The following is a 26,687-nucleotide window of genomic DNA, read 5'->3' on the forward strand; positions in this document are numbered from 1 at the left end:
TGGATTGGACTCTAGGCAACCTGATCCAGTTGGACACATCCCTGTTTATTCCAGGGGGCTTGGACTAGATGAGCTTTAAGGGTGTCTTCCAATGCAAACTTTTGTATGATTTCATGACTATCACCAACTGGATGTAAAAGAGACACCAGCTGTCTATTATTTAACAGCATCAATGTTAGAAGAGGAACTGCTAGTTGAGTCAAAACTCAAATAAGTCAGTGTAAATCCATCAATTTGGGTCTCTTTGCTTTGTCCAGTTTGCCTTCAGGCTAAGGAGACCTATAACAATTGGGTGGGTGTTCTTGTGTCACCTGATCAAGGCAGCAGCAGAGCTCATGGGCTGGGGGAAGAAGAAAAGAGCTACTTGTGCAATGTGCTGTTTATAATATTCAGAGCTAACAAGGTGGGACAGAGAAGCACAGCAGAGCTAGCTTTGAACTATGCAATTTAGGTCCCAGAAGCAATATCCTCACAGCCTGGGTTAGCTCCCCCCATTTCTTATGTAGAAGAAATAAGCAAGATAAAATATCCCCACCTGTTGAGGACTGACATAAAACTTTTTCCCTCTTAGAGATACAACTGACTCACAGAGCAAACTACCTGATTGATTTCCTTTTTTTTTTTTTATATCTGTTTATTTCTAGAACAAACCATTTGTAGGGATGGGCTCCCTGTCAAAGGCAGATCAAAAGCAGGCAATGAATCAGTCCATTTACACGCTAAGTAGTTTTTTGCGCCTCGCAGACAGTCACAATAAACTTGTGATATTTGATCTCTACCGCCCTCCAGAGAAACATCCTTACAGGAACTTGTGGCTCCGCAAAGTCCTGGATGTCATCCTCAAAGAGGCGAAGATTAAACGCCATCTGGTAGGGTGGCCTCACTCCATATCCCTTTCCTTGCTCTCCTCATTGGGACTTTGGGGCATACGCCGCATGATTTCACCTGCATAAAATTGGCCTGTTGCATTTCACTTGATTTAAAAGCCATCATTTGGATGTATTATATTCCTAATATTAGCTCCTCAGAAGGTTCACAGTAGTGTAATCCTTTAGCAGCACAGGAAAAAAGGTAGTGTATATACCAGCTGATGCCTTTGCCCCTAAACAGCACCCCTTCATAAATATAATAATTGTCAGTCTATTCTCTGCTACCCATGCTTGTTTTATATATTGCATAATTCCTGGCTTAAATTAAAATAAATTGCAAGTATTTATTGCCTTCCTCCCCCTGGCAATGGATGAATGCTAAACTCATGGGAATCAGGTTATGTGCCCATTGATGTCTGGGGAGTTATGCTGATCTGTATCTGCTGCAGATCTTTTCTTCCATGCTGGAAGAATGGTAGAACAGAATATTTTCAGTTGCCTTTTCCATAAACCAAAACTGTATTTTCATTCATTTTCAACACTGCATCTTTTGTTGGGCTGTGTGAAACGTACTCACTGATTTCCAGTGGATAAGCAAGGAACAGTGGATACTTATTTAATTATAAAAGTGACTTGCAAGTTCTAACCCTACATCTGAATATTATTTGATCATTGGGAGAAACATTGGGAGAAAATTTGACAGGCTGGGTTAAGTCCCTCAAGATGTTATCTTTACTGGGCTTGTGTGAACAGCCGGGCATATGAGGGGCACAAATTCTTCTGCTGAGAATTGACTGGTTCCTCTTGCTGCCTGCAGGTCCTGTGGCTGCATAACAGCGTGAGGTCCTTTGTTCAATCTGTTGCTCCAGGATTTCAGCACACGATGGGCAGAAAGGCACCAATAGAAGACCTATTAAAGCATAATATTGTCAAACTCAATCTGGTCTACACTGACATGTCCAGTGAAGATATCCGGTAGGTTTCAGCCCCAAGTACAATCTTTGGGGTGCATCTGGACTATGTCTGCCTCACTCATGGGGCAATGTCTCCCTCCAGTGACCAGTTCCAGATACTATAATATTTTGGGAATAGGTCATTCAGATCAAGTAGCCATCCCTGATGTACTTTAGAGGTGACTGTACTTTAGGCTGCAGTTCACTCCTACTGTTGATTAAGAGGTGGCACATGTAATTAAATCCGGCTGTCCTCAATTCCATACCGACCAGGATCTGAGGATCTTCTGGTAAGAACAACACAGCTATATCCCAATTTCTTGTCTTTTTATTTGTGCCATCCCCAGTCTCACCAACACCGAATCAAGGAGAATGAACAATTATTTAACCTCCCATGGCTCTTCCACAACCACCAGTGGGATGGTATAATGCTATGGTGAGAGACCATCACCCTCTGGTAGCTGCTGTTTTGGAGACATAATTTCTTGTCTGGTACTACCAGTACTCTGTTGCATGTGACACACTGAAAATGCCATTTCTATGATTAAAGGCTCCACATTAATTGCAGGAGTTCTCAAAATGCTACTCTCACATGCCAAAATAACCCAACAAACCACCAAAAAAACCCCAGCTTTACCTGTCCAACTGTCCTTTTGTAAATAGGATCTTTTTCTCTTTCCAATGCACAAAACCATTGAAGTCTAGCTGAAATGAAAAAGAAATGAAAAACTTTAATCCTTTGGGCAAGCGTAATGTTCTCTCAATTATAGTTGTCACAGGATGTAAAATCATAAAATCACAGAACAGTTTGGACTGTAAGGGACTTTCACCCCCATCTAGTTCCAACCTCCCTGCCATGGGCAGGAAAGCTCCCACTTGACCTGGTTTCGCAGAGCCCCATAGCCTGGCCTTGAACACCTCCAGAGATGGGGAGTCCACAACCTCTCTGGGCAGTCTGTACCAGTGTTTCAACCACCCTCATGGTTAAGAATTTTTTCCTAACATCTGATCTGAACCGTCCTCCCTTCAGTTTAAGGCCATGCCCCCTTGTCCTGTCACTCAGTGTCCTTCTAAAATGTCCCTCTCCAGCTCTTTTGTAACCCATCTCAGTACGGGAAGGTGCTCTAAGGTCTCCTCAGAGCCTTCTTTCCTCCAGGCTGAAAGGCTATAAAAAATCATAGGCAGATCCATTTGGGTAGACCTTGGATAGATCCTAGGTAGATTTATAAATGCTGATATTGATGATTCATTACTTTACCTTTATACAAGGAATGACTTGTATAATGAATGAACTTACTTCGTATTAAGTTTCAATAGCTTATAATAACTTGAGAAATGATGTGTTGATGGAGCAATCATATCAAACTTGGGTGGCCAGCCTCAAAGATTAGCTCAGCTGGTCTAACCAACTCAGGTGCTCTAACCAACACCAACATTGTGGGTTCAATCCCTGTCTGAACCATTAACTGAAGAGTTGGACTCTGTGGCCTTCTGTGTCCCTTCCAAGTCTGGCTATTCTGTGATTCTGTGGTGGTTTGGAGCATACTGTGGGAAGATTATGGAATAACATTAATGGTTTAGATTTAAAAGATCTCTAAGACCATCAAGGCCAACTATTATCCCAGCACTGCCTAACCCACCAGTAAACCACGTCCCCAAGTGCCACATCCATATGTTTTAAGTACCTCCAGAGATGATAATTTCAGCACTTCCCTGGGCAGCTGATTCCAAAGCTTGATAACCCTTGCCATTAAGAAGTTTTTTCCTATTATCCAATCTAAACCTTCCCTGGTGAAGCTTGGGTGCATTTCTTCTTGTTCTATTGCTTGAAGATCTTCCATGCTGAAAGAATGGTAGAACAGAATATTTTGGTTGCCTTTTGAAGGAAGAGACTGGCCCCCACCTGGCCACAGCCTCCTTTACAAATGCATTGTTACATTGATTCATATGGCAGAAGGATTAGAAAGGTTTTGACCTTTTGGGTGTTTTATCTGAATTTGTTTCCAGCTGTTCAGCTATTCTGTATTGACCAATTGTTAATGATTAATTATTGGCTGGTTGGCTTTCCTTTATGTTCCTTATGTAGGTCCTAAAGTAAGCACTCCCTACAGAAGATTACAACCATTTCCCATGATCTTCCCGAATCTCCTTGAGTAAGCCTGAAGGAAGTGCTAATCTCCTTGCTCAATGAAGGTTGTTGCCTTTTGGTCTTTTAAAGGAAATATGCCGCGGCAAACATCACCACCAACTTCTATGTGGTCAACGAGCCGTGGCTCTATTCCCTGGCATGGTGCTCTGGGGCACACTCTGTGACCACCAATGCCGTCCACTTGCTGAAGGATCTCAGCCAGCCACTCTTCCTCATGGTAAGTGGAAGTCTTCTCTGTCTCAGGGGTGGGAAATAGGGTTGGCATGTTCATGATTACCTTTGGAGACGATGGGCCAGTTCACACATGGATAAAGCATCCTTTAAGGGTCCTTTGCATAAGAAGGACCTGAGTTGAAACCTGGCTTACCTGGAACCTCAAAGCCCCTACAGGTATTACCACACCCTTCTCTTCTCCTGGCTCAGGATGAAGCACCCTACTTGTTTGGGTTATCACCTTAGGCCTTGAGATAAGGAGAAAAAAAGTCATATTGAGACTTGTGTAGGAAGAAAGGAAGGGCCTTTGGGGCACAAGCTGATGCATGAGGATTTCCCTTTCTGAGCTTTTGAAGCACCTTACTGATGCCAGAAGTTACTCTTTTTCCAGAGCATCCCACTGTCCTTGTCAAACTTGGTCTTCTTCAGCAAGTCCAAGAGAAACAGCCACAGAAATAAGCTTTCCTTCTGGGAGGAATTTCACATAATTTCTCTGTTTGTTATTCTGCCTTGGACAACCTGTAAGGCCAAGAAGCACCTTTAAGTCTCTTTAAGGGCTTTAAATAGTCAGCTTCACAGTCTTGAATTAGATTTTACAATGCTCCCCTCCAGAGAAGTGCAGTGTTTCAGTCCATTCTAAGGTTGGGTGGAGGTCCAGTGTAAGAATGAATCTTCAGATGTTCTTAGACTTGAAGTGGAAACAACCCCAGGCTCTCTGTGGTGTTCAGTAAAGGGCAATTTTGCCAGAGAAAATGAGATGCCACCAGTTGATGTTATATTTGGGGTGAAGCTGAGAAGTGCAAGACCTGCCTTACAAACAAGAGGTCTCTGTGGCATTCACAGTGATATGGTAAAATCTGCTTGGCTACACAACAGGCTTGCTTGTATGAAGGAGAATGATTTGGCACCAACATCCAGTGCTGAGTGGCCACTTTGAAGTGCCACCAAGTGCTTTAAACACCCAAGGGATGTTACAGCAGATGCAAACCAGGCAGCTGAACAGTGGTCCTTAGTGGTGGACACAACCTCTGTTGTTTTCTTCCAGACTCCACAGCAGTACAGCATCATGTGGATCCTGACAGATATGACCTCTGCATTCCTCATCACACTCATCTTTGTTCTGCAGTGGTAACTACCAAGTTGTTAATGGCCTGTTAAAAGATCCTAACCTGATCTTTTGCTCCAGGTGGAGGGAAGGAGGAATGCTTTCAGGTGACCTGAAAGGTTAAAACTACACTTGAAAACACTTCCTTTCCTTTCCTTTCCTTTCCTTTCCTTTCCTTTCCTTTCCTTTCCTTTCCTTTCCTTTCCTTTCCTTTCCTTTCCTTTCCTTTCCTTTCCTTTCCTTTCCTTTCCTTTCCTTTCCTTTCCTTTCCTTTCCTTTCCTTTCCTTTCCTCTCCTCTCCTCTCCTCTCCTCTCCTCTCCTCTCCTCTCCTCTCCTCTCCTCTCCTCTCCTCTCCTCTCCTCTCCTCTCCTCTCCTCTCCTCTCCTCTCCTCTCCTCTCCTCTCCTCTCCTCTCCTCTCCTCTCCTCTCCTCTCCTCTCCTCTCCTCTCCTCTCCTCTCCTCTCCTCTCCTCTCCTCTCCTCTCCTCTCCTCTCCTCTCCTCTCCTCCCCTCCCCTCCCCTCCCCTCCCCTCCCCTCCCCTCCCCTCCCCTCCCCTCCCCTCCCCTCCCCTCCCCTCCCCTCCCCTCCTTTCCCCTTCCTGCCCCCTCCCCCTGCCCCTTCCCTTACACTTTCCCGTCTGGAAAGGGAAGAAAGACCCAAAAATCCCCCAAAACTTCTCTGTTTCTCCTGCTTGCTCTCATTTTCTCTTCTATTTTGGCAACTTAGACATTGTTTGCCCTCAGGATTCAGTGGAGAACTGATAGATTTATAGTAGCAACATAAACCAATTATCAAAGCTGCTGGGCTGAGAAAGGAACTGATTTTTCTCTTATTAGTATTTGACAGTGTTTCATTGGACTGATTTGTTAGGACAGCTCTCAATGTTAAAATTTGAGCATCCCATGTCTCTCTGCACATGCCAGAGCCCCAGGAAATCCATCCTCTCACAGGAAACCCATCCTCCCACAGAAAAATGTCTGACTGTGTCACAGAGGCCACATTTTGTTTCCTTCCACTCTATCAAAGATTATTGGGAATTCTGGAGTTCATGGAATGGGCTCACCCCAGCTGGTCATGTTTGGCTGCTGGATGTTCTGCTCTGCCACAGTTGTATGCGGATCATGCCCGTGCCTCATCCCAGTGGTGCCCAAGGAAAGCAGGATGTGCTGGGCTCAGCTCTTCAGCTGGCTGGCTGCAGATGGGTGGGTGGGAGGATCAGAGCAGCCAGCCCAGGGGAGTTTTTTTGCAGGGTGCTGGCAGTACAATGATGCTGGTGGTGGCAATAAGCAGAAGTTTGGGAAGCCCCTGAGTGAGCACTCTGGGTTGCTGTTAACTGTGACTTGCTTTGGCATAGGAAGAGGTTGGAGTGCTAATATTGCTCTGGGATGGTGAAAAAAATAATTAATAGCAGTTTGGCAGTGATGAACTAGCAGCTGTATGGGAATTTTTGCTGGGTGTCCAGGTTTTTCCCGAGGCAAGGTGGTTCCTTCCTTTCCTTCCCCTCTTACCCTGCTCTGCTCTCCTCAGGTCCTGCTTTCCCCTTGTTTTCAAGGCTACAGGTTTCAGGGTGGTACACAATCACCCTTGTAAAGCATCACCACCACCATGAGACCTTCCCATGTCCAGCTCCTCCAGGATCATGTTCATGTTGTGTGCATTTCCCAAGCAAGGGCATCCCCAGCCCTCCTGGGATCAAAGGGCCATTAGCAGTGCCTCAGTGCCCTGTGTGGTCTTGTCAGGTTTATGAACACACCAAAATCACAGTTTTTAAATTTCTCTGGCTGCTTTAGAACCAGTGTTTGTAAACATTCTGGGGCGTTTGGAGCTCTTAAATCTTGCTTAGGAAAACAGGGCTTAATCAGAAAGTTGCCTTCAAAATGCTGCTGCACACATGAAGTGTGGATGCTTAGACATCAGTCATACACTTGAGTCCTTTCTCAGTAAGAACCTGAGAAAATCCCAAAATACCTGCCCTCACAAAGTAGGAAAAAGCTGTCCAAGGCAGCAGGGGGCTGTGAGGAACACCACAGCAGGCAGTGGCCTCACCCAGGTGCTTTGCCCCATGCAGGTGGCGAGAGAAGAATTTCTCCTGCTGTCCTGCCGAGGACAGTAACTCGATGATAGAGAATGGTGGCTCCTACAACAAATTCAAGACAGGTGAGTGGGGCAAGGAGAACAGCTGCCTCCTGCTCAGGGTGGTCTCTGTGGGAGTACTGAGATCCTGATGGGTGGGTTGGTGGTGGGTGTCCATACTTTAAGTATGGAAGTGTCCATACTTAAGTAAGGAAGGTTATGAGGAAGGATGCAGTCTGGGTTATCTCAGCCCCTGTAGCAGCTCAATCCAATTGGCCCTGCTTCAAGCAGAGACTGGGGCAGACACCTCCAGATGTCCCCTCCAATACTCATTACTCTGCAATGCTGTGAAAAGAGACTGGAGGCACTGAGAACTCTTGGTTCTGCCAGGCAGGGTGGGATTAGCTGAGGACCCTCCCACCACATTTCTGCACCCATGGAGCTATCAGCTATCATCCAGACAAAATGACCCAAGCTGGGCTGCATGCACTTTCAAACAGGCTCTGTTTGCTCACAGTGACTGTCAGAACAGATGCAGATGTTTGGTAGCTCACTGAGTGTCTCCTTTTCCAGAGCTCAGCAACATGCCTGCCGTCCTGGCCTGACGTGGGCAGAGAGGGGACACGGACCTGCCATATCCATGAGGCCGGGGAGACCAGCTGGTGGGGGCTCAGATCTGCCTGGTGAGGAGGAGACATTTGCCTTCATGGCCCTGCTGGAGATGAGCACCAACCTTCCTCTCCTACAGCTTTTCTCACATTCCCATGCCTGTCAGGGATCCTTGGGGTACAGGAGAGCGCAGATGGAGTTGCAGCCATGAAGAAAACTGTGTGTTATGGTGAGATGCAGCAACCACATGGGAGCCACCATTTACCCGAGACCACTGGCATCCCACAGGGCAATCATTCCTGCTGTGCATAAGCCCTGTTTCCACACATGCTGCAAAGATCTGAGCATCCTCCAGACCTCCTCGTTCTCAGATGCCCAGATTTCTCGTATCAGACCAGCCTCTTCTCCACACACTACCTCCCATCCTCCCCCCTTGCAGGTGTCCTCCATCCCCAAGAGCACACTATCCCCACCACGATGGTCAGGTGCTGCTGGCTGGCTCATTACAATCGGTATCTTTCTGTAACAGAGGCAGGGGCAACTTTGGTTTTCCTTTTCCCCACTCTTGCCCTGCCACAGAGCCTAACAGGACAATCTCTTCCCCTTGTCTGTGGGCGAGGGCATGTGGGGGCTGAAGGACTTTTCGGTGTCTTGGCCATGTAGCTACTGGGACTATGACCTGTAAGAACCACTTTTCTTCAGAAGGATGGAGCTGTGTGTGAATTGGTTCCACCAAGTGTTTGCTTTACCCTTGGGAAGGTCTGTACACCTGTACTACAGCCTGAGATTTATTCCAATTTTCATTTCTCCCAGTGGCTGCTGGCACATAGTGGCTGCTCTGTAAGGGAGATGTAAACATCTCTCAGGTTTAAGCCATATCTTTCTACTTGAAGAAATAATATGTTTTTTTGTAAATTGCAAGTGATGTTTCAAATACATTTTATCTCTCCTATCCTGTTTTGTTCTTATTTCAGCAAACTGGGAAGGGGAAAGAATACAGTAGTCTTTACCTGATCTAGACTACAGATATTTCTTATATGTGAGCCTTTTGTTAAATGAAATGATCACAATGAGAGGGCAGCATTAAGTTTCAGAGTTACATCTGTGCTGAGAAGCACCCAAACATTTCCAAGTTGTAATTTTGGAGCATTTTGGAGGCTAGAAATGTTAAAAATGAAGATCCTCTTTTGGAAAAAGGCTAAAGGGCTGATGAATTTTTGTAGAGCAGCTCCAGATCTATGAAATATGGGGAGTGGATGGTGTTATATCCCCCTCCCCGTGCCCTGCAAACATAGGTGGTTCCTAACTTTTCGTGGGTACCACTCACGCAGGGAATGTGAGCAATAGAAGTAGGAGGTGGGGAGTGTGTGTGGGTTAAGTGTGGTGTGCACCATGGGCTCCTCAGCCTGTGCCTTGGTGTTCAAGTGAGGGACTTGGCTGTGGTTCCCCAACCGCTGCCTGTAATGTACATTGGGAAAAGCCACCTCAATGCTCTTTGAGCCATGTTATCTAGCTGCTGCTTGGCCAGTATGCACTGGTAACTCCCTGTACTCACCCTCCTCATCCTCAGAAGCTTTGCCTAGGCAGAGCCTGGCCACTTAGACCTGTGGTTTCCTTTAATGTTTTACACTGTCACATTTCAGCTACTATTTTTGTTGCTTCACAGCTAGCAAGGTCTGGCACCTTGTTAAGCACATGACAGGTCATCTGACTCCCACGCACAGACTTTTCACCCAACACTTCCTACATGCAGTGATTAAGCTCAGAACTTGAGTGGAAGATTCAGCCCTTGTCAAAGAGGACAAGCAATGGACTTCAGTGTTTTTTTTACCAAAAGAAAAGATTTCAATCAATTTCTAGTCTAGGTACACTGATGGTTTGTTCCCCCTTGATGGAACAATCAGGAATTGCTCTCATCAGGAATTGCACAGTGCAAGGAGAAGTCTTGTCCACAACAAGAACCCGGGAGCCCTGATCCCACCCCTCCCCTGGAGATGTCACCATGACTGCACAGTGCAGAACAGCCTCCCACAAGCCACTTGATGCTTTTTAATTGGAGTATTTCACTTGGACACATGTTTTTTCATGTTACATTGCTTGGTGTGAATACAAAGAGGCCAGCAGATGCTAATACATAAGACACACAGGTACACACACAGAGTCCCAGCCCTGCCCAAAATTATGGGGTGCATGGGATGCCAACAGAGCTGTAAGTGGAGGGTGGTGGCAGGGGAAAGATGACCCAGGACAGCTCTGGAAAACACTGCTGTGCTGCAATGTCTGCTGAGTGTGCAATGGGTGGCAGGGATAGCTGGAGACTCAGAAAAAGCAGTGATGGTGTGGTAATGATAGGCATGTGTCTAAGGACAAGTGGGATCCCTGGGACAGCTGGATCATGGCAGCTGGGGAAGGGAGAGAAATGTCAGAGATGGATGGTGAGAAGGCAGCTGGGTTCCCAATGTAGCCTTGGTGTAACCATGCTCCCATCACCAGAGTGCTTTGGGTAGGGGATAATGGAGGAAGGGGATCTCCTAGCAGCCCTGTCTGGATGGTGGGTGTCTCCATGCAGCCTCTCATTCTCTTTGATGGAGCAGCCAAAGTCATAAGTCACTGCTGCATCCCACTTGAATGTCACAGTCCTCGAGGTCTGGTAGGCAGCACTGCCAATTCTGCCTGGCACACCACGGTGCTGCAGACCTGAGCTCAGCTGAGCTTAACAGAGCAGCGTGTGACACCCCACAATATGGACTTGTACAAAAGCAGTCAAACCCAGCCCAATGCACAGGAACAAGAGAGGCCTCAATATCTACTGAGATCCACTCAGTGTGGGTTACAACAACACCAGATCTTGGTGGACAATTGTCCCCTCTCTTGATACCCCACATCCAGCCATGTCTTTGAAGCCTGGATTCTGGAAAGGCACCCCCCAGGCTTCTCTCCCTGCATCCTCCCAGACACAACGTGGTTTCAGCCTCCTCTCTGCCAGCAGGTCCCGTCTCTGCTCCAAAGTGGGCTGGTCTGCACTGTGTGGCATTGGGTGGCAGATAAACAGCCAGCAGATGAGTACAGCCAATCAAAGATGGAGAAAAGACCACCAAAGTCAAGGGTCTGCCCTTCTGTGAGTGGTTCAGGTCCAACTAGGACTCATGAAGAGCTGCTTTACACAGAAACACACACAAAAACCACAATAAAATCATCAGCTGGTACGAACCCGATGGCCAAGTTAATGTTTGAATTACAGCCCAGCACAGGCTTAGCTTCAGTCTTCCAAGCATGGGGTGTTCACAATTCCTATATCCATATTGAAGTTTGCAGCAAAAGTCAAGGTTAATTTTCTGGACACAGGGAGCAAAAGGAGTTAATTAAGTTTTCAAGCTTCACTTCCAGCTGAGCCCTTAGGTTGAGAAAGATGTGCCTTATTCAGCCTCTGTCAGTCATGGCTCTTGGGGAGTCTCTGGGCAAGGGTTTGTTCTATAGGTCAGCATCCAGATACCGGCACGAAATACAGGATTTTTTTCCTTTTTAATATTTTAAAAAATAAATAGAAGAAGAAACAAAACTTTAAAATTTGTTCTTTAAATATTTCCAGCATTGCACGGATAGGACTTTAGTACACTAGCCTGTTCGATCAGTAGTTTGTTTATTCTGATTCCTAGTTAAAATGTGCTCCTCCCTGCCTGCTTTTTCTTTCTGTACATCTTAAGAACACAGTGTATTCTTTTGTAATGACTAAAAAACAAGCCCTGCAGTGTTCACTGGACATCTTTCCAGCATGGGTTAGGGCTCGCTTATTCCTCTTCAAACCTGAAATTCCCAGAACTTCACCAAAAACATGTTAGCATCCTAACAGCTCTCATATTTAAGAAAAGAGCAACAAATGAAAACAAAGCAAGCCACACACACACACAGACACACACACACACACAAAAATCCTCATCCAAGAGCCTTTGTGACCTCCTGCTGGAGTGTCTTTGCCTTGGTCACTCTCCGAGAGCAGTGGTGTCCCCTGGAAATCTTTGAGGTGCAGGATTGAGTTGGGATGCAGGGTGAGGAAGGTGAATAGGAGGTCAGAGATAGTCATCTTCGCTGGAAGGGGAGGTGGGATTGGAGCCCTCAAGGTCAGAGTCCATTGAACTCCCTGATGGTGTTCGGCTCATCTTCCACATCTGGGAGGCAAAGTTTCTTGCCCAGCTGCAAGGGTATCCAACAGCTCTCAGCTGGTGAATTAGCCCCATGACCATGTGCCAGTGGCTTCTTGCAGTTCACTTGCTACCCTTTGCACTCCTCTGTTTGCTCATGGCTGTTAGCATCTGGCTGATGTACGAGGTCAAAAGATCATCCATCTTGTACCCCTGAGGAGGAGAGGGAAGATGTTACCAGCCTCCAGAGCACAGCTTACAGTCTCTGGTTTGAGCCTCCTGAACACACTGGCTACCAGTTCTTGCCTTGCCAGTGTAAGTCAAATTTTCAGGTACATTTTGACCTATTCCACCATTTTCCTTGGGTGAAATGTCACCACCACAAAGAACACTGTCCAAATATAATTTGCAACTTTGAGATGAAGGAGCTCCCTGTCCCAGGATGCTGCTGAGGCTGAGGACATAGGGGGCTTTGGATAGGACATAAATTTTCAAATGGCCAACAAACTACTGAATGCCTCAGATTAGTAACAATCCAAAAGGAATTTTTATCCTTTGTGCTTTGGGTTTAAGATAGTCTAGGAGAAGGTTTATTGCTGTGATTGTTACTAGGGACAAGCTGGGTAAATGGTATTGGTTAAAGGGCTCAGGAATACCCCTTGAGCCCATATCAGCTTTAATGTGTTTTTCAGTCTAGTTATAGGGAGCAGTCACTCATGCTCCTGACACAGCAACATCCCAAGCACCTTAGGCTTGCTTGTTAGTTGGATGATGGACCAAGTGAGAGCCTTGATTCATTGAGCAGAGCCATGGGAAATTCAGAAGAAAAAAGTGTATCAGCGGCTTTTCTGAGAGACCACTTTCAGCCCAGAGAATTCCTGAGACACAATTTGCTGCCAAATCCAAAGTCAGGATTTGTTCTAATGTTTAATGCTTCTTACCAGGGAGGTCTCACAGAGCAGCTTGCTTCCTCTCACCAAGTTGCCAATGGTTATGTGGAAATACGTGTTGCCACTGCTCCAGTTGGAGATCTTGGTGAAGGGGTGAGTGATGAGAATATCCTGGTGGGAACACAAAACTGACACTCAACATGCAAGAGAACCTCAACTTCCATGAGGGGCTGTGGACACTTCTCATTGTCCCTGTTCACTTTCCATCACAGCAGGCCAAGGATGTCTAGTGTGAGACTCATGGGAATGGCAGTGAGATCAAGACTCCAGATCCTCCAGAGCTTGTGGAGGACTGCTACAATAGAATGGCCATGCAGGTGTTGGAAGTAACTAGTAGGATCTCATTTACTCCAACTCCTGTCCTATTGCCTGTGAAAGGATTAAGGAAGGAGTGTGTGCATCCTCCAGGCACAGGGCCCTAATAGTTGATGCTCTCAATCCACATTTTGTTGAAAAAGTCTGGGCTGGCTCTGTGCAACAGTGAATTTCTGCCTCCAGAAAATTTTCTGTCTATCCAGCCTTTCTAACCTGGCTTAAAGAGAACTCTCTAAGTACTGAACAACACGCTCTTTAGGATGTCTTCTGCGAGGGCTTGGGGACTGGGCTCAGGAGCATCTGGTGAATGCCCAAGTTTTGCTTACCTTGGTTTTGGGATCAATGAGGCTGACTCCATGCTTATTGATGGCAATTAGAAGGATTTCTGGATAATTTGGCTCTGTAGTTTGCTGTCGGAAAAGAGATGAACTGGTTAGGGGATGTCAAGCAAAATCAGACTCCTTCCTGTTTCCTCTCTCCCTGTCTTCTCCTGACAGCACTGGCTTCTACTGTCCTTGATGGAACTGTAGTGCCATGGTGGGTGGTCTGGATTTGGTTTGTGGTGGGTACAGACACATCCCTTGGGAAAAAAAACAGGTTCCCCTTTGCCTTGGTAAAACAGAGAAGAGCTCTTGTGTGTTCAGCAGCACAGCTGTGGGAACAGCCCCAATGACTGAGATATGCTGAAGCTCTACAATGCTTCTGTCTGGGTAAAAAGGCAGAGCAGCAATGAACGAGTGTGTTTTCACATTTCCAATTAAGAGTATTACATTTTTCCCTGTTTCATCAGGATTGTCCCAGTCTGGTTCACATCTGGAACCCCTCTGTAGTACAGGGCTCCTGATCTTGGATAAAAGCTGCCAGAGAACCCCCAGGGCAGGTACCTTCACTTCAAAGAATGCTGATCCAAATGTAGGCCACTTGAAGATAATCTTTAGAAAGGCAAGCTTGGCTTCTTCTCTCGTTTTGCCTGCATGTTTGTTGTAGTATGCCACGATGGACTGCAACAGAGAACACAACAGAGACGGAGGGTTTGCAGTACCTGGCACCAGGGATGTTTGCAGGAAAGGAGCATCAGTTCCACAATGACAGACTCATAGAAGAGTTTTGATTGGAAGAGACCTTTGAAAAGTCATCTAGCCCAGCTCTCCTGCAGTGGATAGGGCTGCCTTCCACTAAAGCAGCTTGCTCTGGGTCCTGCCCAACCTGACCTTGATGTTTGATTCTAGCCTCTGTTCCAATAACACTTCAAAAATATGCTGGCTGGTCACCGGAGCAGGGCCTGGAACCAAGGCAGGTCCTTTTTAAACAAGCTGAGCTGGTGACTCCATTAAAGAGATTATAAATTGTGATTATCCAATTTATGCAGCAGAAAAGACTGAGAGACCTTCAGCCCAGAGATCCTGATATCAGATAGGAAACAGAAAGCACTTATTGGACTATTTCTTGGCAGTGAGATACTTCTAATATTTTAAGGCTAGACCTGTTTGCACCTGTGCCACAGCTCTCTCTGTGTAAAGCAAGAAGAATTTACCCTTTACTCAGTAGTTTGCATTAAATGACAGACCACCTCTTCACAAGAACATCTCTTAGCCTGTTTCCATCTGGCTTTGCATCCACCAGTACAGCCAGTCTCAGGCCAAGAAAACCCAGGGCAAGGCATGTGTATGTGAACATGCATGTACAATCTGTCCTCTTAGTGGTGCCAGGGAAGTTGAAGCTCTGATAAGGCTCCAGAAGACCAGGTGTCACTGATTTTGGTAGTCCAACTTCAACACTGAATGTTGGACAAGTCACCTGAGAGCTTGGGCATCTCCCAGCCAGGCCTGGTCTAGGAATCAAGCTGCTGGTTTACCCTTTTCCAGTCATCTGGAGAGAGCTGCCGGATGAGGTCCTGAGGCACCAACTCCTTCAGGAGTTTGGGGATGCTGGGGAAATAGGACTTGTCATCCTCAAACTTGACCCGGTAGATGAGAGCTGCCAGCTGCAGGACCTCTTCCCGTGAGCACTTGTGGTAGCCACGCAGGTACTTTGGTAACTCCTGCACGGAGGAAAGAACAGCAGAAAGATAGAGAGCATGTCTGTGCACCTTCACCCTCACATGCTAAATGGAGTTTGTGGAGGTATCCAGGCCCCTGGCTAAGAAGCTGTTGCCTGGGAACATCTGCAGATGGACAAGCCTTTGCAACCTACTCCTAATCCATCCCAAGTCTCCATTGCTACTGCAGAGTCCTGGCGCACCTGGTAATAGTGGAAGATTGAGTCTGCCATCGAGTCTTTTCCAGGCGTTGTGTTGGTCCACAGTTTTTTCATGAAGAACACTTGGTAGGTGAGGGAAGGCACTATACCTGTGCAAGTGAAGCAAACATAACAGCTGGTGTGAGTATCAGCTGGGAATCGGTGTCTGCATCCAGCAGTGCCCATGTGCCATCACAGCCTGCAGGGACAGGGGCATTCACCAGGCCAACTGGGCTCTGACTTTGCAGAACAAACCACGTCACTGCCATGCAAGGCTTTAATAAGGTGGGAAAAGTGTCTGGGTTCACTTGCACAACTGTAATTCATTGATAGCACCCATGCCTATCACAGGACAGAGGAGTTGTACCCTGGAGGCACCTGTGTCTTACAGCCACTGGTAAATTCAGCAGAGCTGCAGCCAGTTCCACTTTGGATGTGGTCAGTGAGGTGACATGAATCCCACCACTGAAACCTTCCTGCAGGCACTGCCTGGAGAGATGGCCTCCAGCAGGTGCTTCTCACAGGGGCCAGGAAGAGCCTTGGAGCAGAGGTTTTGCTGCTCCTGGATGGATCACCTCCCAGGTGATGTCCCCAGGGATGGTGCAGAGAGCACCACTCCCATCAGTGTGGCCCAACAGATCACAGGATCACAGAATCACTGAGGTTGGAAAAGACCTATAAGATTGAGTCCAACCATTAACCTAACACTGCCAGGAGCACCAGAAACTATGTCCCTAAGCACCACACCTACATTTTTTTGAACACTAGAGGACAGTGCTTCCACCACTTCTGTGAACAGCCTGTTCCAATGCTTGTGGCAGACTCTGTGGTCAATCTCGTTTGAAAGGGATGGAGGGCAGTAGGAAGGCTGTGTGTGACCCATGCTGGGAAAAAAATCATCATTACCATCTTTTGCTGGTCTTGCTTTCTTTATCCAGTCTGTCAGGTGTCTCACAAAGTCAAAGAAGAAATCTCCCTCCGGCACACTGATGACCTGAGGGACACAGCACATAGTCACAAAGGCTGAGCAAGTAAGTCATACAGTAGGATCACAGAATATCCTGAGTTGGAAGAGACCCAGAAAGATCATCAAAGTCCATCTTCTGGCCCTGCATAGGATATCTTTAAGAATCACACCATGTGCTTGAGAGCATTGTACAAATACTCCTTGAACTCCATTAGGCTTGGTGCCATGACCACCGCCCTGGGGAGCCTGCTCCAGTGCCAAACCACCCTTTGTGTGAAGAACCTTTTCCTAGTATCCAACCTAAATGTTCCCTGACACAGCTTCACGCCATTCCCTTGAGTCCCATCACTGATCACCCCAGAGAAGAGATCAGTGTCTTCCCCTTCTCTTCCCCTCATGAGGAAGTTGCAGACTGCAATGAGGCCTCCTCTCAGTCTCCTCTTCTCCAGGCTGAACAAGGCAAGTGATCTCAGCTGCTCCTCACACACCTTCCCCTCAAGGACCTTCACCATTGTAATAGCCCTCTCTAACAGCTTTATTTTCTTCTTATATTGAGGTGCCCCAAACAAGTGGTAGGACTCCACAGGCAGGGTTGGCCATTGCCCAGCCCATCTCCTGTGGTTGTGCTCACTGCTTTGCACTTCTTACACTGATGTGTTATGAACTGCTGATGTGAGAAAGCCAACGCCAGCACCTTGCTTCAGGCTCTGTCTCTAATTTCACCACTTACTCCTTATTGCAACTTGTTTCACCACAACCCTTCTTTTCCCTTCCTGATGACTATCTCCATAGATTTCTCCCAGTTGCTAGAGGCAGCTTTAAGCTGCACATTTTTCTTACTTAGTCCTTTCTTATAAACCCAACTCAGGAACAGACTAGGAGAGCTTTGCCTGTCTGTGCTTTAAGTCCTTTGGGGTGACTGCTGTAAGTCAGGGCTGTGGGACTGCAAACCTCACCTGCATCAGGTCAGATCTGACTTAGGAATGCCACACAGCTTGCAGAGAAATGCTTCTCACCACATGGCTCTGGCTCCAGCAATGTGCACCTACTGGCAAGCAGGTTGTCCTGGGTACCTCAGGGCTACCTCAGCCCCTGGGTGGGTCACTCACCTTGTCGGAGATTTTGACAAAGAGGCTGAAGCCCTCAGAGGACTTCAGGAGCAGCCTGTTGGAGATGTTCTGGCAGAAGTCCTTGGCTTTCGTGCTGGATTCCACTTCAAATGCCTACAAAGAGAGGAAGATCACCACTGCCATCTAAGGGTTAATTTCCACTTTTTGCTCTCTTTGAGGACCTCCAGGTGCACATGCACAAAGGAGTTTAGATGTCCACAAAGGGGTTTAGATGCCCACCACCAGTGAAATCAGTGACACTGTGGACTGGGACTCTGGGCATTGAAGGGATGTCTGCAGAAGCTCTGTCATGCTACTGCTGTACCACTGCGCTTTGTGATGCTGTATCTATATTCTGTGCTGGCTTATCTAGAGCTCCCCATGCAATGCAAGAGATTTTTCTGATCTAACAGTGAAGTGTCAGAACTATTGGCTTGAGGAAAGAGGGGTGGGAAAGACAGAGTGAGAGGTCTCCAGGCTGATTTGTCCTGCCTCTCCAGAGATGATGAGGAAGTCAGATGCCTGGCTTAGACTAGGTCTAAGCCAGATGCCTGGTTTCTAGATAGCTGAATACAGGGGAAATGATTCCTGTTTTATGGATATCTAAAGCATGGGATGTTTAAAGGTCTGTCCCATTTGTATGCACATTCCAATTCTGGTTTTGCCTTTTGAGCTGTGCTCAGCATTCACATTGCCTCAGTTCTGCTCTGCCCACTTAATGAGATTCAGCTCATAGCAGTTCAAGGAACTTAAGCTTCTGACCACCACTGAACCACCAAACTACCAGGACCCACGTTCCACATCCCACAACAGTCTGATTTGGGGTTCAGCGCTGCTAATGCTCAGCACCCCACCAGTGCAGATGTATGTTGTACTGGAATGATGCCACCCTCTCCACCTGGTGACTTCCATGGCCAAACAGATCACAGCAAACCCATCCAAGTGTAGAAATCCCCACATCCTCCTCCTATTGGCTCTCACACAGATGCATGTGTATGAAGTAGTGTCATGCTCAATGCTGGTCATGTAGGAAAAAATACTCAAAGTGATGAGAAACCCCAAGAGTTCCCTCAGCTCTCCTTTACAGATAAACAAGGGCACTCCCAGCTGCTGCAGAGGAATCATCCTTTTCCTTCCATGGGTGTGGACTGTTTTACAAATAAACCCACTTGGAAATACAGAAATTTAGTTGTACCCAGGGGTATGAGGGAAGAGAGAGATGTGAGCCTCATAGGAAGACCAACCAGTAGGTGAGATAGCAGTATCTGCAAGGACATGCCTATCTGCGCTGGCATCAATATGACCAGCTGCCTTACCAGCATGTAAGATGCTTAGTGAGAGCTTCCTGAGTGCAGGTATCATTTCTGTGTCATCTCAGGTCAGAGGGGATAATTTCAGTCACCTGCTTGCCAGTGCTGCAATAGTCTGCCCATTTCCCAAGGGGGCCCATCATGGTACCCCTTTGGGTATTGTTGGGTGGACAATATCTGTTGGTTACACTCCAAATAACTGAGAGCCAAGGCCTGTGAGCTACTGTGAGTGAATGGATAAGCCCATCCAGTTTCCCTCTTTCTGCACTCATACTCTAAAGCCTCCAGTGAACACCAGCAAAGCACCCATGTCTTGAAAAACACAGCTCACAACAAATCTGAGTAGACAAGGATGGATCTTCCTTGTTACGCTTTGGCCCAGAGGCTTCTGGAAAGGCTGAGCTTTTCTGAATCAGAACCAATATTAGCCTCTTCTGAGATTTTTGAGAATAAGAAAGTTGACAACCATCCTGACAGAAAAGAATTTCCTTCTCCCCCATTTACCTCATCGGTGTCATCAGGGAAGTAAACCTTGTGGAAAATTTGGGTCGTTTTGTGTTGAATGGCTTCCACTTCTACCAGATGGGGTGGGTATTTTCTGGATCCGTTCCTGCAAAACAGGAGGTGGGAAGTGTCACAGCATCATCATAGCAAGAATCCTTTTTAAATCTTCCCCTTTTAATGCATATCCTTTTGAGTAACTTCAGTCATTTTCTTAATATTATTTTTCTTCCAAAAAAGAAGAAAGTGACTGAAATGGACCTGGATGAAGTTGATTAATTTCTATTTTTCTGCACTGCTTATCAGAAACCTAACGTCCCTTTTAATCAGTTTGGTGGAACAGAGAGAGGCTGTGAGCTTTCACTGTGTCCCCAGACACCAAAATATCTCCCAGATGTATTTTTTCACCCATATTTGGAAGTTGTGGTACAGTCAGGACTAGGAGGTCTTTAAGTGCCATACCTCAAGGCTTTCTGGAGTCTCTGGATGCAGTCTGCTGCCAAGGGGTGATGTTTCCGGGATTGCAGGAACCTCTGGACATGGGGCAGGAGGATGTTACTAGGAGGGAAAAGGCCTGTACACAACCACAACAGCTCCCAGCCTTTCTCTTCACTGTATCTGCGCAAGAAGAGACCCAGGAGGAAAAGAAAATCAGTCGTGGCATGGACACTTCAGATCTGCTTTGCCCAACATAGTCTAGTGCATTTGGGCCAAGTGGAACAAAGAGCTCTTACTTGATGTGGTTGTCTGTGAGCTGCTTGAGGGTCTGGCAGTAGATTTCATCCTTTAGGGGTTCGGCTTTCAAGGCACCTTCAAATATTTGGTCTGTCAGCTCATTGACTGAGCGGGTCCTTTTGGATGGGTAGTCACCCATATATTTCAGCACAGGTGGGAGGTAGGAGTCAAGGATGAGCTAACTGGCATATTTGGTGAAGGCCCTCTGTTGATGATGTTGTTAAAGACATCCTACACATGACTACAGAAGTGGCTGCAAAGGAATATATTCAGCATCAAACTCTTTCCCCAAGGCCATGTGGACTGATGAGGGCTGTGGCTATCCATAGCAGGTGCATTTGGAAGAGAGTCAGCTGAACCAAGACAGAACAGTGTCAGTGTGTGTGGACCAGCAGGACTCAATAACTGGTCCCTGAATCCTCACTGATTAAGAAGTAGACATGTGTCAGATTTCAAGGATGCTTAAGGTACAGATTTGTGGCGCAGACCCATTTCCAAGCCTGTGGCATGGTCCCACAGCCCTTAAGAGGAACCTCAAACCTTTCTTTGGGCTTTGCTCGGAGCCCTAAAGAGCCGGTTCAGCTCTTTGCCTGTCAGACCTGTTGCCCAAGGAGACTCCCAAGCAGAGGAAGGATATCAATAAAGGCCATACAGGCTTCTTGGGACAGCTCCTCACTGCCCAGGATCTTCTTCAGCAGTGGCTGTTTGATGGGCTCGCGGGTGTAACACCACAGCTTGTCCTTTCCACGGCTCTTGGTGATCATGACCCGGCTGAGGGTGTGCTTTGGAGGTGGTCTGGTGGCAAATACAAAGCAAGAGATGGAGAGATTACAGGGATAATAGGAACAGCTTATGGCCAATGTTTCACCTAGGACGGTTGCTCACAGCACCTGGCTAATGAACTCTTACATCAAAAGGGACATCACGATTTAGCAAGTATCCAGGTCAAGCTCCGCTCAAAGAGAACCACTTGTACTCTCCTATGGCTCAGGAGAGTCTCTTGTAGACCCTACCCCACTAATGACACCACAATCACCTACCCTATCTCTAAAAGCTTCTAGCCACAGGAAGGATGATGGCAATGAATGGTCAGGCAGCCACACTGAAAGAATATTACCTAGCAGTATAAGCCTGACAAGGGGAAGACATCTCAGAGGATCTGATCTGCCTGTTTGGATTGCCAGCCCATCCAAACAGAAGTGGGAGCTTTGGTCAGCTGCATTCAGCAGTGGTGCACATTTAAATTTTTGGAGCTGAGATGAAAATGCCTATATAGCCTTAAGAACATCCTCCTACGTAATATTAAATTTCAAATTGCTACACCTCTGCTGAGAAGAAATCCTTTATAAAACCTTGTCTGTGGAAAACCTGCAGCTCAAATGCCATGACCTAAACTAGAGCTTGCAGTTGTACAAAGTCACACAATGGGGTATTCAGAGTTTTTCCCAGTAGGAAAATTTTCCTGATTCCCAAGTTACCTGCAGATGGAGTCCTATAATTTTTGAGAATGGTTAAAAAAAATCACCTAAAATAATCGTAGGAAAATTCCTCCAAGGTGTATGGCTTTACTCTTTCTTCACTGTCTGAAACTGCCATCTGAGAGGTTCTGATAACATCTTGTCGTTGGTCAGGGGTCATTGTGACCAGGGCCTGTGGGATGAAAAACTCTCTGTTACCTGGTATCTGATGTATTCAAGGAGAGGAAGCAGATACAAAACAAGAACAGTGAAAATGAGAATAATCCATCAATTCCTGTTAACAGTCAGTTAGAACTGTGCAGTTGTCATTTCTCTGTACCATTCTCAGTCACTGATGCAAGGAATAACAAGTATTTCCATAGTGTTGATCACTTCCTAAGGAAGAAAATGTGCTCTGGAACCTACAGCTCCACATGTGAATGTAGCAGTTCCCTCCAACCAAAAACACACCTTTAAGCAATCAGGCCAGCTGGAAGGATTTAGCACAATTCATGGACATTCCAAGTCACAAGTTTGTGGTGTCCTAAGTGCCAAGATAAGAACAAAGGCTGAGATCACTTCTGCCTTGGACAACTTGTCACCTCTCTCATCCTCTTTGGTTTCTGCCTTACGTTCAGGGAGACTTGGGCCAGATCTAAGCACTCCATGAAGGCTTTGACTTCCCTGGACATTGTACCAAGGTGTGCAATTCTGTAAGACTGCTTACCACGATCTCCAACGGAGGCATGGTGACGGTAGGCAAGACATAGACGGAATCAGTTGGGAAATCCCCTCTCTGCTTGGTCCGTTCATTGAACCCATTAGCCCACCCCGAGTTCATCACTTGTTCTCCTGTGTCCTGGTCCAGAACTATCAGGTCTCCTTTAAGGAAGCTGAGGAACCCAGATTCTTCTCCCACTGCAAAAAACCCAACCATTGGTTAGAACTGTTTTTTTTTTTTTCCAAATTCCTCAGGAATATTATGTTTACCACTGAGCTGGGCTATTTACTTGCCTGGATTTGGGTTGTCTTGGAGAGTGACCACATACTTGGATCGTTTCCTTAGTCCTTCAAGGAAGGCCACCACCAGGTCCCGGATATCCTCTGCATTGTTGGAGGTGAAAGTGTATTCATCACCTTTAATTGTGGCCAGGGTGAAACTCTGCCCTTGCAGCTTTCCTCCTCTGGGATGTATTTTTATAGGAGACAAAAACATGAAACATAATGAAATCCAGAGGCAAAACCTGAAAAAAGACTGATCTATGGTGAGATTGTCAGCCCAGTCTATTCCTCCTTACCTGCTGCTTGACACAGCTGTGATCTCTGGGAAAGAGAGCTCTAAGAGAACCTGCTCCTGTTCATCCACAAAGTACACCCCTGTCCAGTTGACAGCTACAATCACATCATTTTTAGGCAGGCTTGGCCCTGGGGTTAAGACAAGACACTAAATCAGCTCATGAAGGGTCTTAGGATACAGAAAATGTTTCAAAGGAGGATGCAATGATCAAAAAGCTCTGTGTTTTTTAAGGGAGAGAAATAGTGGCAGACCCAAAGCCTGAGCCATTGCTAATCAGGATGCAACAAAAAATAATGTGTCCAAAAAAGACCAGCTGGATGGTCCCCTTCTTGTTTCTGGAATCCCCATCTCTCCTTTTGCTTTAGAGCATCTTGTGCTCTGGGGATGTGCTCTACTGACTCACCTGAGAATTTGAAGGCTTCATAAAACCGAGAAAACAGCAAAGGCCACTTGAAACGTGCAAAATCCACTACTTCTTCCTTGACCTTTTTTGGGTCTGCCCTCTTCTGAGTATAAATTCCCTACAGGAAAAAGCAAACCACAATGAACATGAAGTAAAACACAGTTATATCCAGGAAGAGAGCAAGGAAAAATCAATCCATGTAACCTGAAGATCTTGGAACAAATATTAATGGAGGTCTCAGTGGGGCTAAGGGCCAAACTACTACAGGAACAAGTGACAGTTTGGTCAAAGTCCTGGCCTTCAGTTCCCACTTTATGGAATAATTTGACTTGGAGAAAGCTGGGAAAGCATTTGGAGTGACCAGACTCAGTGAGGTTTGTCTCACTAGACTGTGGGTTTCCCTAAAGTAAGTGTTTGCTTTTCAGCTTGACATTCCTATAGCTGGAAGCAGACACTCATCCCTTAAGCCTCTTATTTAGGGCATCCTTAGACACCTGACACTTCTGTACAAAGCTGACAGGCTGACGGGGGATGTGCAGGATCCAAGTGAATCCCTGTGTCTCCACTGACAGTTAAGTTGAGGTGAGACTCCCTATGCACATGGAGATGTTTACATAGTAGGGATTCTGATCTGAAGCTGGCTCCTGATGTTAAACGAATGCCAAGCTCATGCCAGGAACATCACCCCTCATGAGTGGTCATGAGTACTGGGTAATGAGTTATGGGAAGTGTTGTCGTGTGACAGTGTCACAAATGTTCTAATTGAAACCAGGAGGTTTTATACAATACTTGGCACAATAAAGCCCTGACATTACCCAGAGACATGAACCACCTCTGTAATACAACCGGTAACACCACAGTCTTGTGTAACAGGAATGTCACCCCAGAGATGGTGTTTTGCATCTCAGAGTAAATCTTTTGAGGATGTCTTTTGTTAGATCTTGCATAAAAAACAGTGCTAAAACTGAATATGGCTAGTACAAGCCCTGCCCTTTCTCACAGTTTTACCTTCAGGCCAGGCTAAGAGCTGAGCTATGATGTCTAACACATGTTTAAAAGGCAAATGAAGTTATTGAAACATGACGTGGTCCTCGACAGGTGGTCTATTGTCCCCACCTTTTTATGTGCAGCTATAATGAGCTGAGCCCATTTTTCCACTGTTTTTGAAGCTGTGATCTCTCTGTCTGGAATGTAGGATGGAATTAGATTTAGCAGCCTTTCCAGTACCATTTCTGACCCATAGTCCACATAGTACTGCTGGGAAGCCAGTTCTGCCAGATCTTCCTCCTGTGGGAGCCAAGTAAATCAAGTTAATGCTGTCACCAAGTCATCACAACATCCATCCTCCACCACTCAAGAAGCATGTGGTGGAGGCTGGGTGTACTACATAATTGTGTGGGGATGCTTCTTTTGGCAGAACTTCACCTTTTGCACCTTTTTGCACATCTGAAGTTCAGGATATTGACCACTGAAAGCTATGATTAAGCCCTACCATGTTCATTGTTAAGAATGCTCATGCAGCACATGGAAGCTTCCAAGCCCAGTCAAGAGGATCTGACTGCTGTAGTTCCTGTTTTCCAAGTGAGTACCATAATGCCCAAGCTAATGGGTGTCCAGGGAGGAATATTTATTATCCCCTTCATGGTAACCTATTTCACCACCTCAAAGATACTTGTTGAAGCAGACTGGGAGCTGCTGAGGTCGCATACCTTGTCACACCGGTACTCCCCAAACTTCACCCCTCGCACGATCTGCTGGTAGATGAGATTGGTGGCCACGTTGTCCTCACTGGGGTTGTGCCAGGGGGTGAAGATCTCCTTCCTGAAGAAGAGCCGCCACGGTGCGTTGCGCTCCTGCGCTCCCTGCTCCTTGGCATACTGCTCGCACTGGGACACAGCATCCATCACGTGGTCATTGCCACTCCCCAGCGAGGACACCTAGGCAGGGCAGAGAGAAATGTGCCATTCACCTGAACAAATGCAGACCGTTTTAGGTATAGAGATCTATTTTTGAGTTGCTCAGACTACCTTTATAATCAAAATAATAAAAATAATCAATGGTTCTATGTCATCTAGCCAGCCAAGTCCTGCAGCATGGCTGGGTGAGCCATTCCATTTTGAGCTCCAGCTTCCCATCCAGACTGAAAGAAGAGCATCAACATGATTCAGCAAAGCCAATGGTCCCATTTTAAACTATTGTTGATTCATACTGTGCTTTGAAATGTGCTGTTTCAAAGTCATGGACTTGGATCCAACCTAGCTAAGCATCAGAAAAACCCAGAATAAAAGAGCCTGTCCTGTTACAGAAATTTACATGTCTCCTCACTGAGGTCTGCCATGAAGCCCCCAAAGCACTACATCTCCTCAGACTTAGCATCCTTTGCTGAATGTCTCCTCAAAAAAGATGAAGAATACAGAGTGTAAACCATTTTCTTTCCCACCTAGAGGCAGAGGTGGCCACATCTGTAAGTGAGAATATACTTCATCCTCTTATACAGCAGCTCTTGGTATACTTGAGTTTCATTGATTTGCAGCTGTTGTCTCATCTGATGAAGCTTTACCCCTCTCATTTATGCTCACCTTTATTTTAACAGAGTTTCTGAGAAATATGTTTTTTCAGGTCAAATAAAGCAGGTTAAATGCCAATGCAGGCACGGCAGTTTGGATTTTATCTCATTACAGAAGCTTAATTTCAACTGTTAGCTTTCCAATTAAATTTAATTGGCTCCCTTGCATAAAAATCCAGGTAAGATGTTTTACTGGAAATTCATCTCTAATAAGCTTAACTGAGAGTAAGAGAATAGCATCACATAAGCTTGTAGGAGGAAAGGAATTTCTGAAGGTTTCTGATCCACCAGACTAGTCAGAACAGGTGCATCTTTGAATGGGTTTCTCTGTGCATTTTCCTGTTAAATTCTGAGTATCTCCAAGGATATTCAGAGGAGAGAGATTTTCCTACAACCCAGCTGCAGAGTTTGACTACTATTTTTGTGAAAATTATGCTGGCACTTGCACTGTAGAAATAATTCCTCTGCCTTCTGGAAGTTATGTGACAGCAAAAAGAATCTCCCCCTTCTTTCCGAGAACTATTCAGGAACAGAAGTTAAGATGTACCTTGTCAAAAAGTGCGATGTAGAGCGAAAAGCCAAATCGGTCCTTCAGGCTGATTTTGTCAGCCAAAGAATTACAGAGCTCTTTAGCAGTTGTTGCAGAGTCTGTCAACAGTGTCTTTGTTGTGCCATCCATAAACGTGACAGGCAGCATGATCGGTTTCTTGGACTTGGTTGCCTAAAGG

General features: G+C 46.2%; 2 protein-coding genes across 8 annotated transcripts in view; one reads left to right on the top strand and one right to left on the bottom strand.

Annotated features, from left to right (window-relative positions):
• The window catches only part of GDPD4 (glycerophosphodiester phosphodiesterase domain containing 4), a 39,140-nt gene extending 30,222 nt beyond the window's left edge, over window positions 1–8,918 (top strand). Inside the window, exons 11-16 of one of the 2 annotated variants that reach the window (XR_011680103.1) lie at window positions 645–869; window positions 1,687–1,844; window positions 4,041–4,188; window positions 5,230–5,396; window positions 7,359–7,447; window positions 7,937–7,981. Coding sequence is in view for 1 of the 2 variants with exons in the window: in XM_071432960.1 (XP_071289061.1) it covers window positions 645–869; window positions 1,687–1,844; window positions 4,041–4,188; window positions 5,230–5,312; window positions 7,359–7,447; window positions 7,937–7,968 (735 nt within the window). In the remaining variant the exon portion in view is untranslated. Of the gene's footprint in view, window positions 1–644; window positions 870–1,686; window positions 1,845–4,040; window positions 4,189–5,229; window positions 5,397–7,358; window positions 7,448–7,936 lie in introns of both variants that reach the window. The other variant, XM_071432960.1, reaches the window with a different exon arrangement.
• A 2,557-nt stretch (window positions 8,919–11,475) lies between these two features.
• Window positions 11,476–26,687, bottom strand: part of MYO7A (myosin VIIA) — a 97,903-nt gene continuing 82,691 nt past the window's right edge. For all 6 annotated transcript variants that reach the window (XM_071432966.1, XM_071432962.1, XM_071432965.1 and 3 more), the window contains 20 exons: window positions 26,507–26,680; window positions 25,103–25,330; window positions 24,510–24,680; window positions 23,394–23,511; window positions 22,992–23,118; window positions 22,708–22,877; window positions 22,421–22,611; window positions 21,762–21,886; window positions 20,874–21,031; window positions 20,236–20,389; window positions 19,964–20,119; window positions 19,505–19,610; window positions 17,691–17,804; window positions 16,521–16,608; window positions 15,618–15,724; window positions 15,232–15,417; window positions 14,261–14,377; window positions 13,703–13,786; window positions 13,053–13,172; window positions 11,476–12,324 (listed from right to left, as the gene is read on the bottom strand). In XM_071432966.1, the coding sequence (XP_071289067.1) occupies window positions 12,235–12,324; window positions 13,053–13,172; window positions 13,703–13,786; window positions 14,261–14,377; window positions 15,232–15,417; window positions 15,618–15,724; window positions 16,521–16,608; window positions 17,691–17,804; window positions 19,505–19,610; window positions 19,964–20,119; window positions 20,236–20,389; window positions 20,874–21,031; window positions 21,762–21,886; window positions 22,421–22,611; window positions 22,708–22,877; window positions 22,992–23,118; window positions 23,394–23,511; window positions 24,510–24,680; window positions 25,103–25,330; window positions 26,507–26,680 (2,784 nt within the window). In that variant the 3' untranslated portion in view covers window positions 11,476–12,234. The remainder of the gene's footprint in view (window positions 12,325–13,052; window positions 13,173–13,702; window positions 13,787–14,260; window positions 14,378–15,231; window positions 15,418–15,617; window positions 15,725–16,520; window positions 16,609–17,690; window positions 17,805–19,504; window positions 19,611–19,963; window positions 20,120–20,235; window positions 20,390–20,873; window positions 21,032–21,761; window positions 21,887–22,420; window positions 22,612–22,707; window positions 22,878–22,991; window positions 23,119–23,393; window positions 23,512–24,509; window positions 24,681–25,102; window positions 25,331–26,506; window positions 26,681–26,687) is intronic.

This window comes from Agelaius tricolor, unplaced genomic scaffold, assembly GCF_023055355.1.
Source record: "Agelaius tricolor isolate 1412-34295 unplaced genomic scaffold, bAgeTri1.0.p SCAF_9, whole genome shotgun sequence".
NCBI lineage: Eukaryota > Metazoa > Chordata > Aves > Passeriformes > Icteridae > Agelaius > Agelaius tricolor.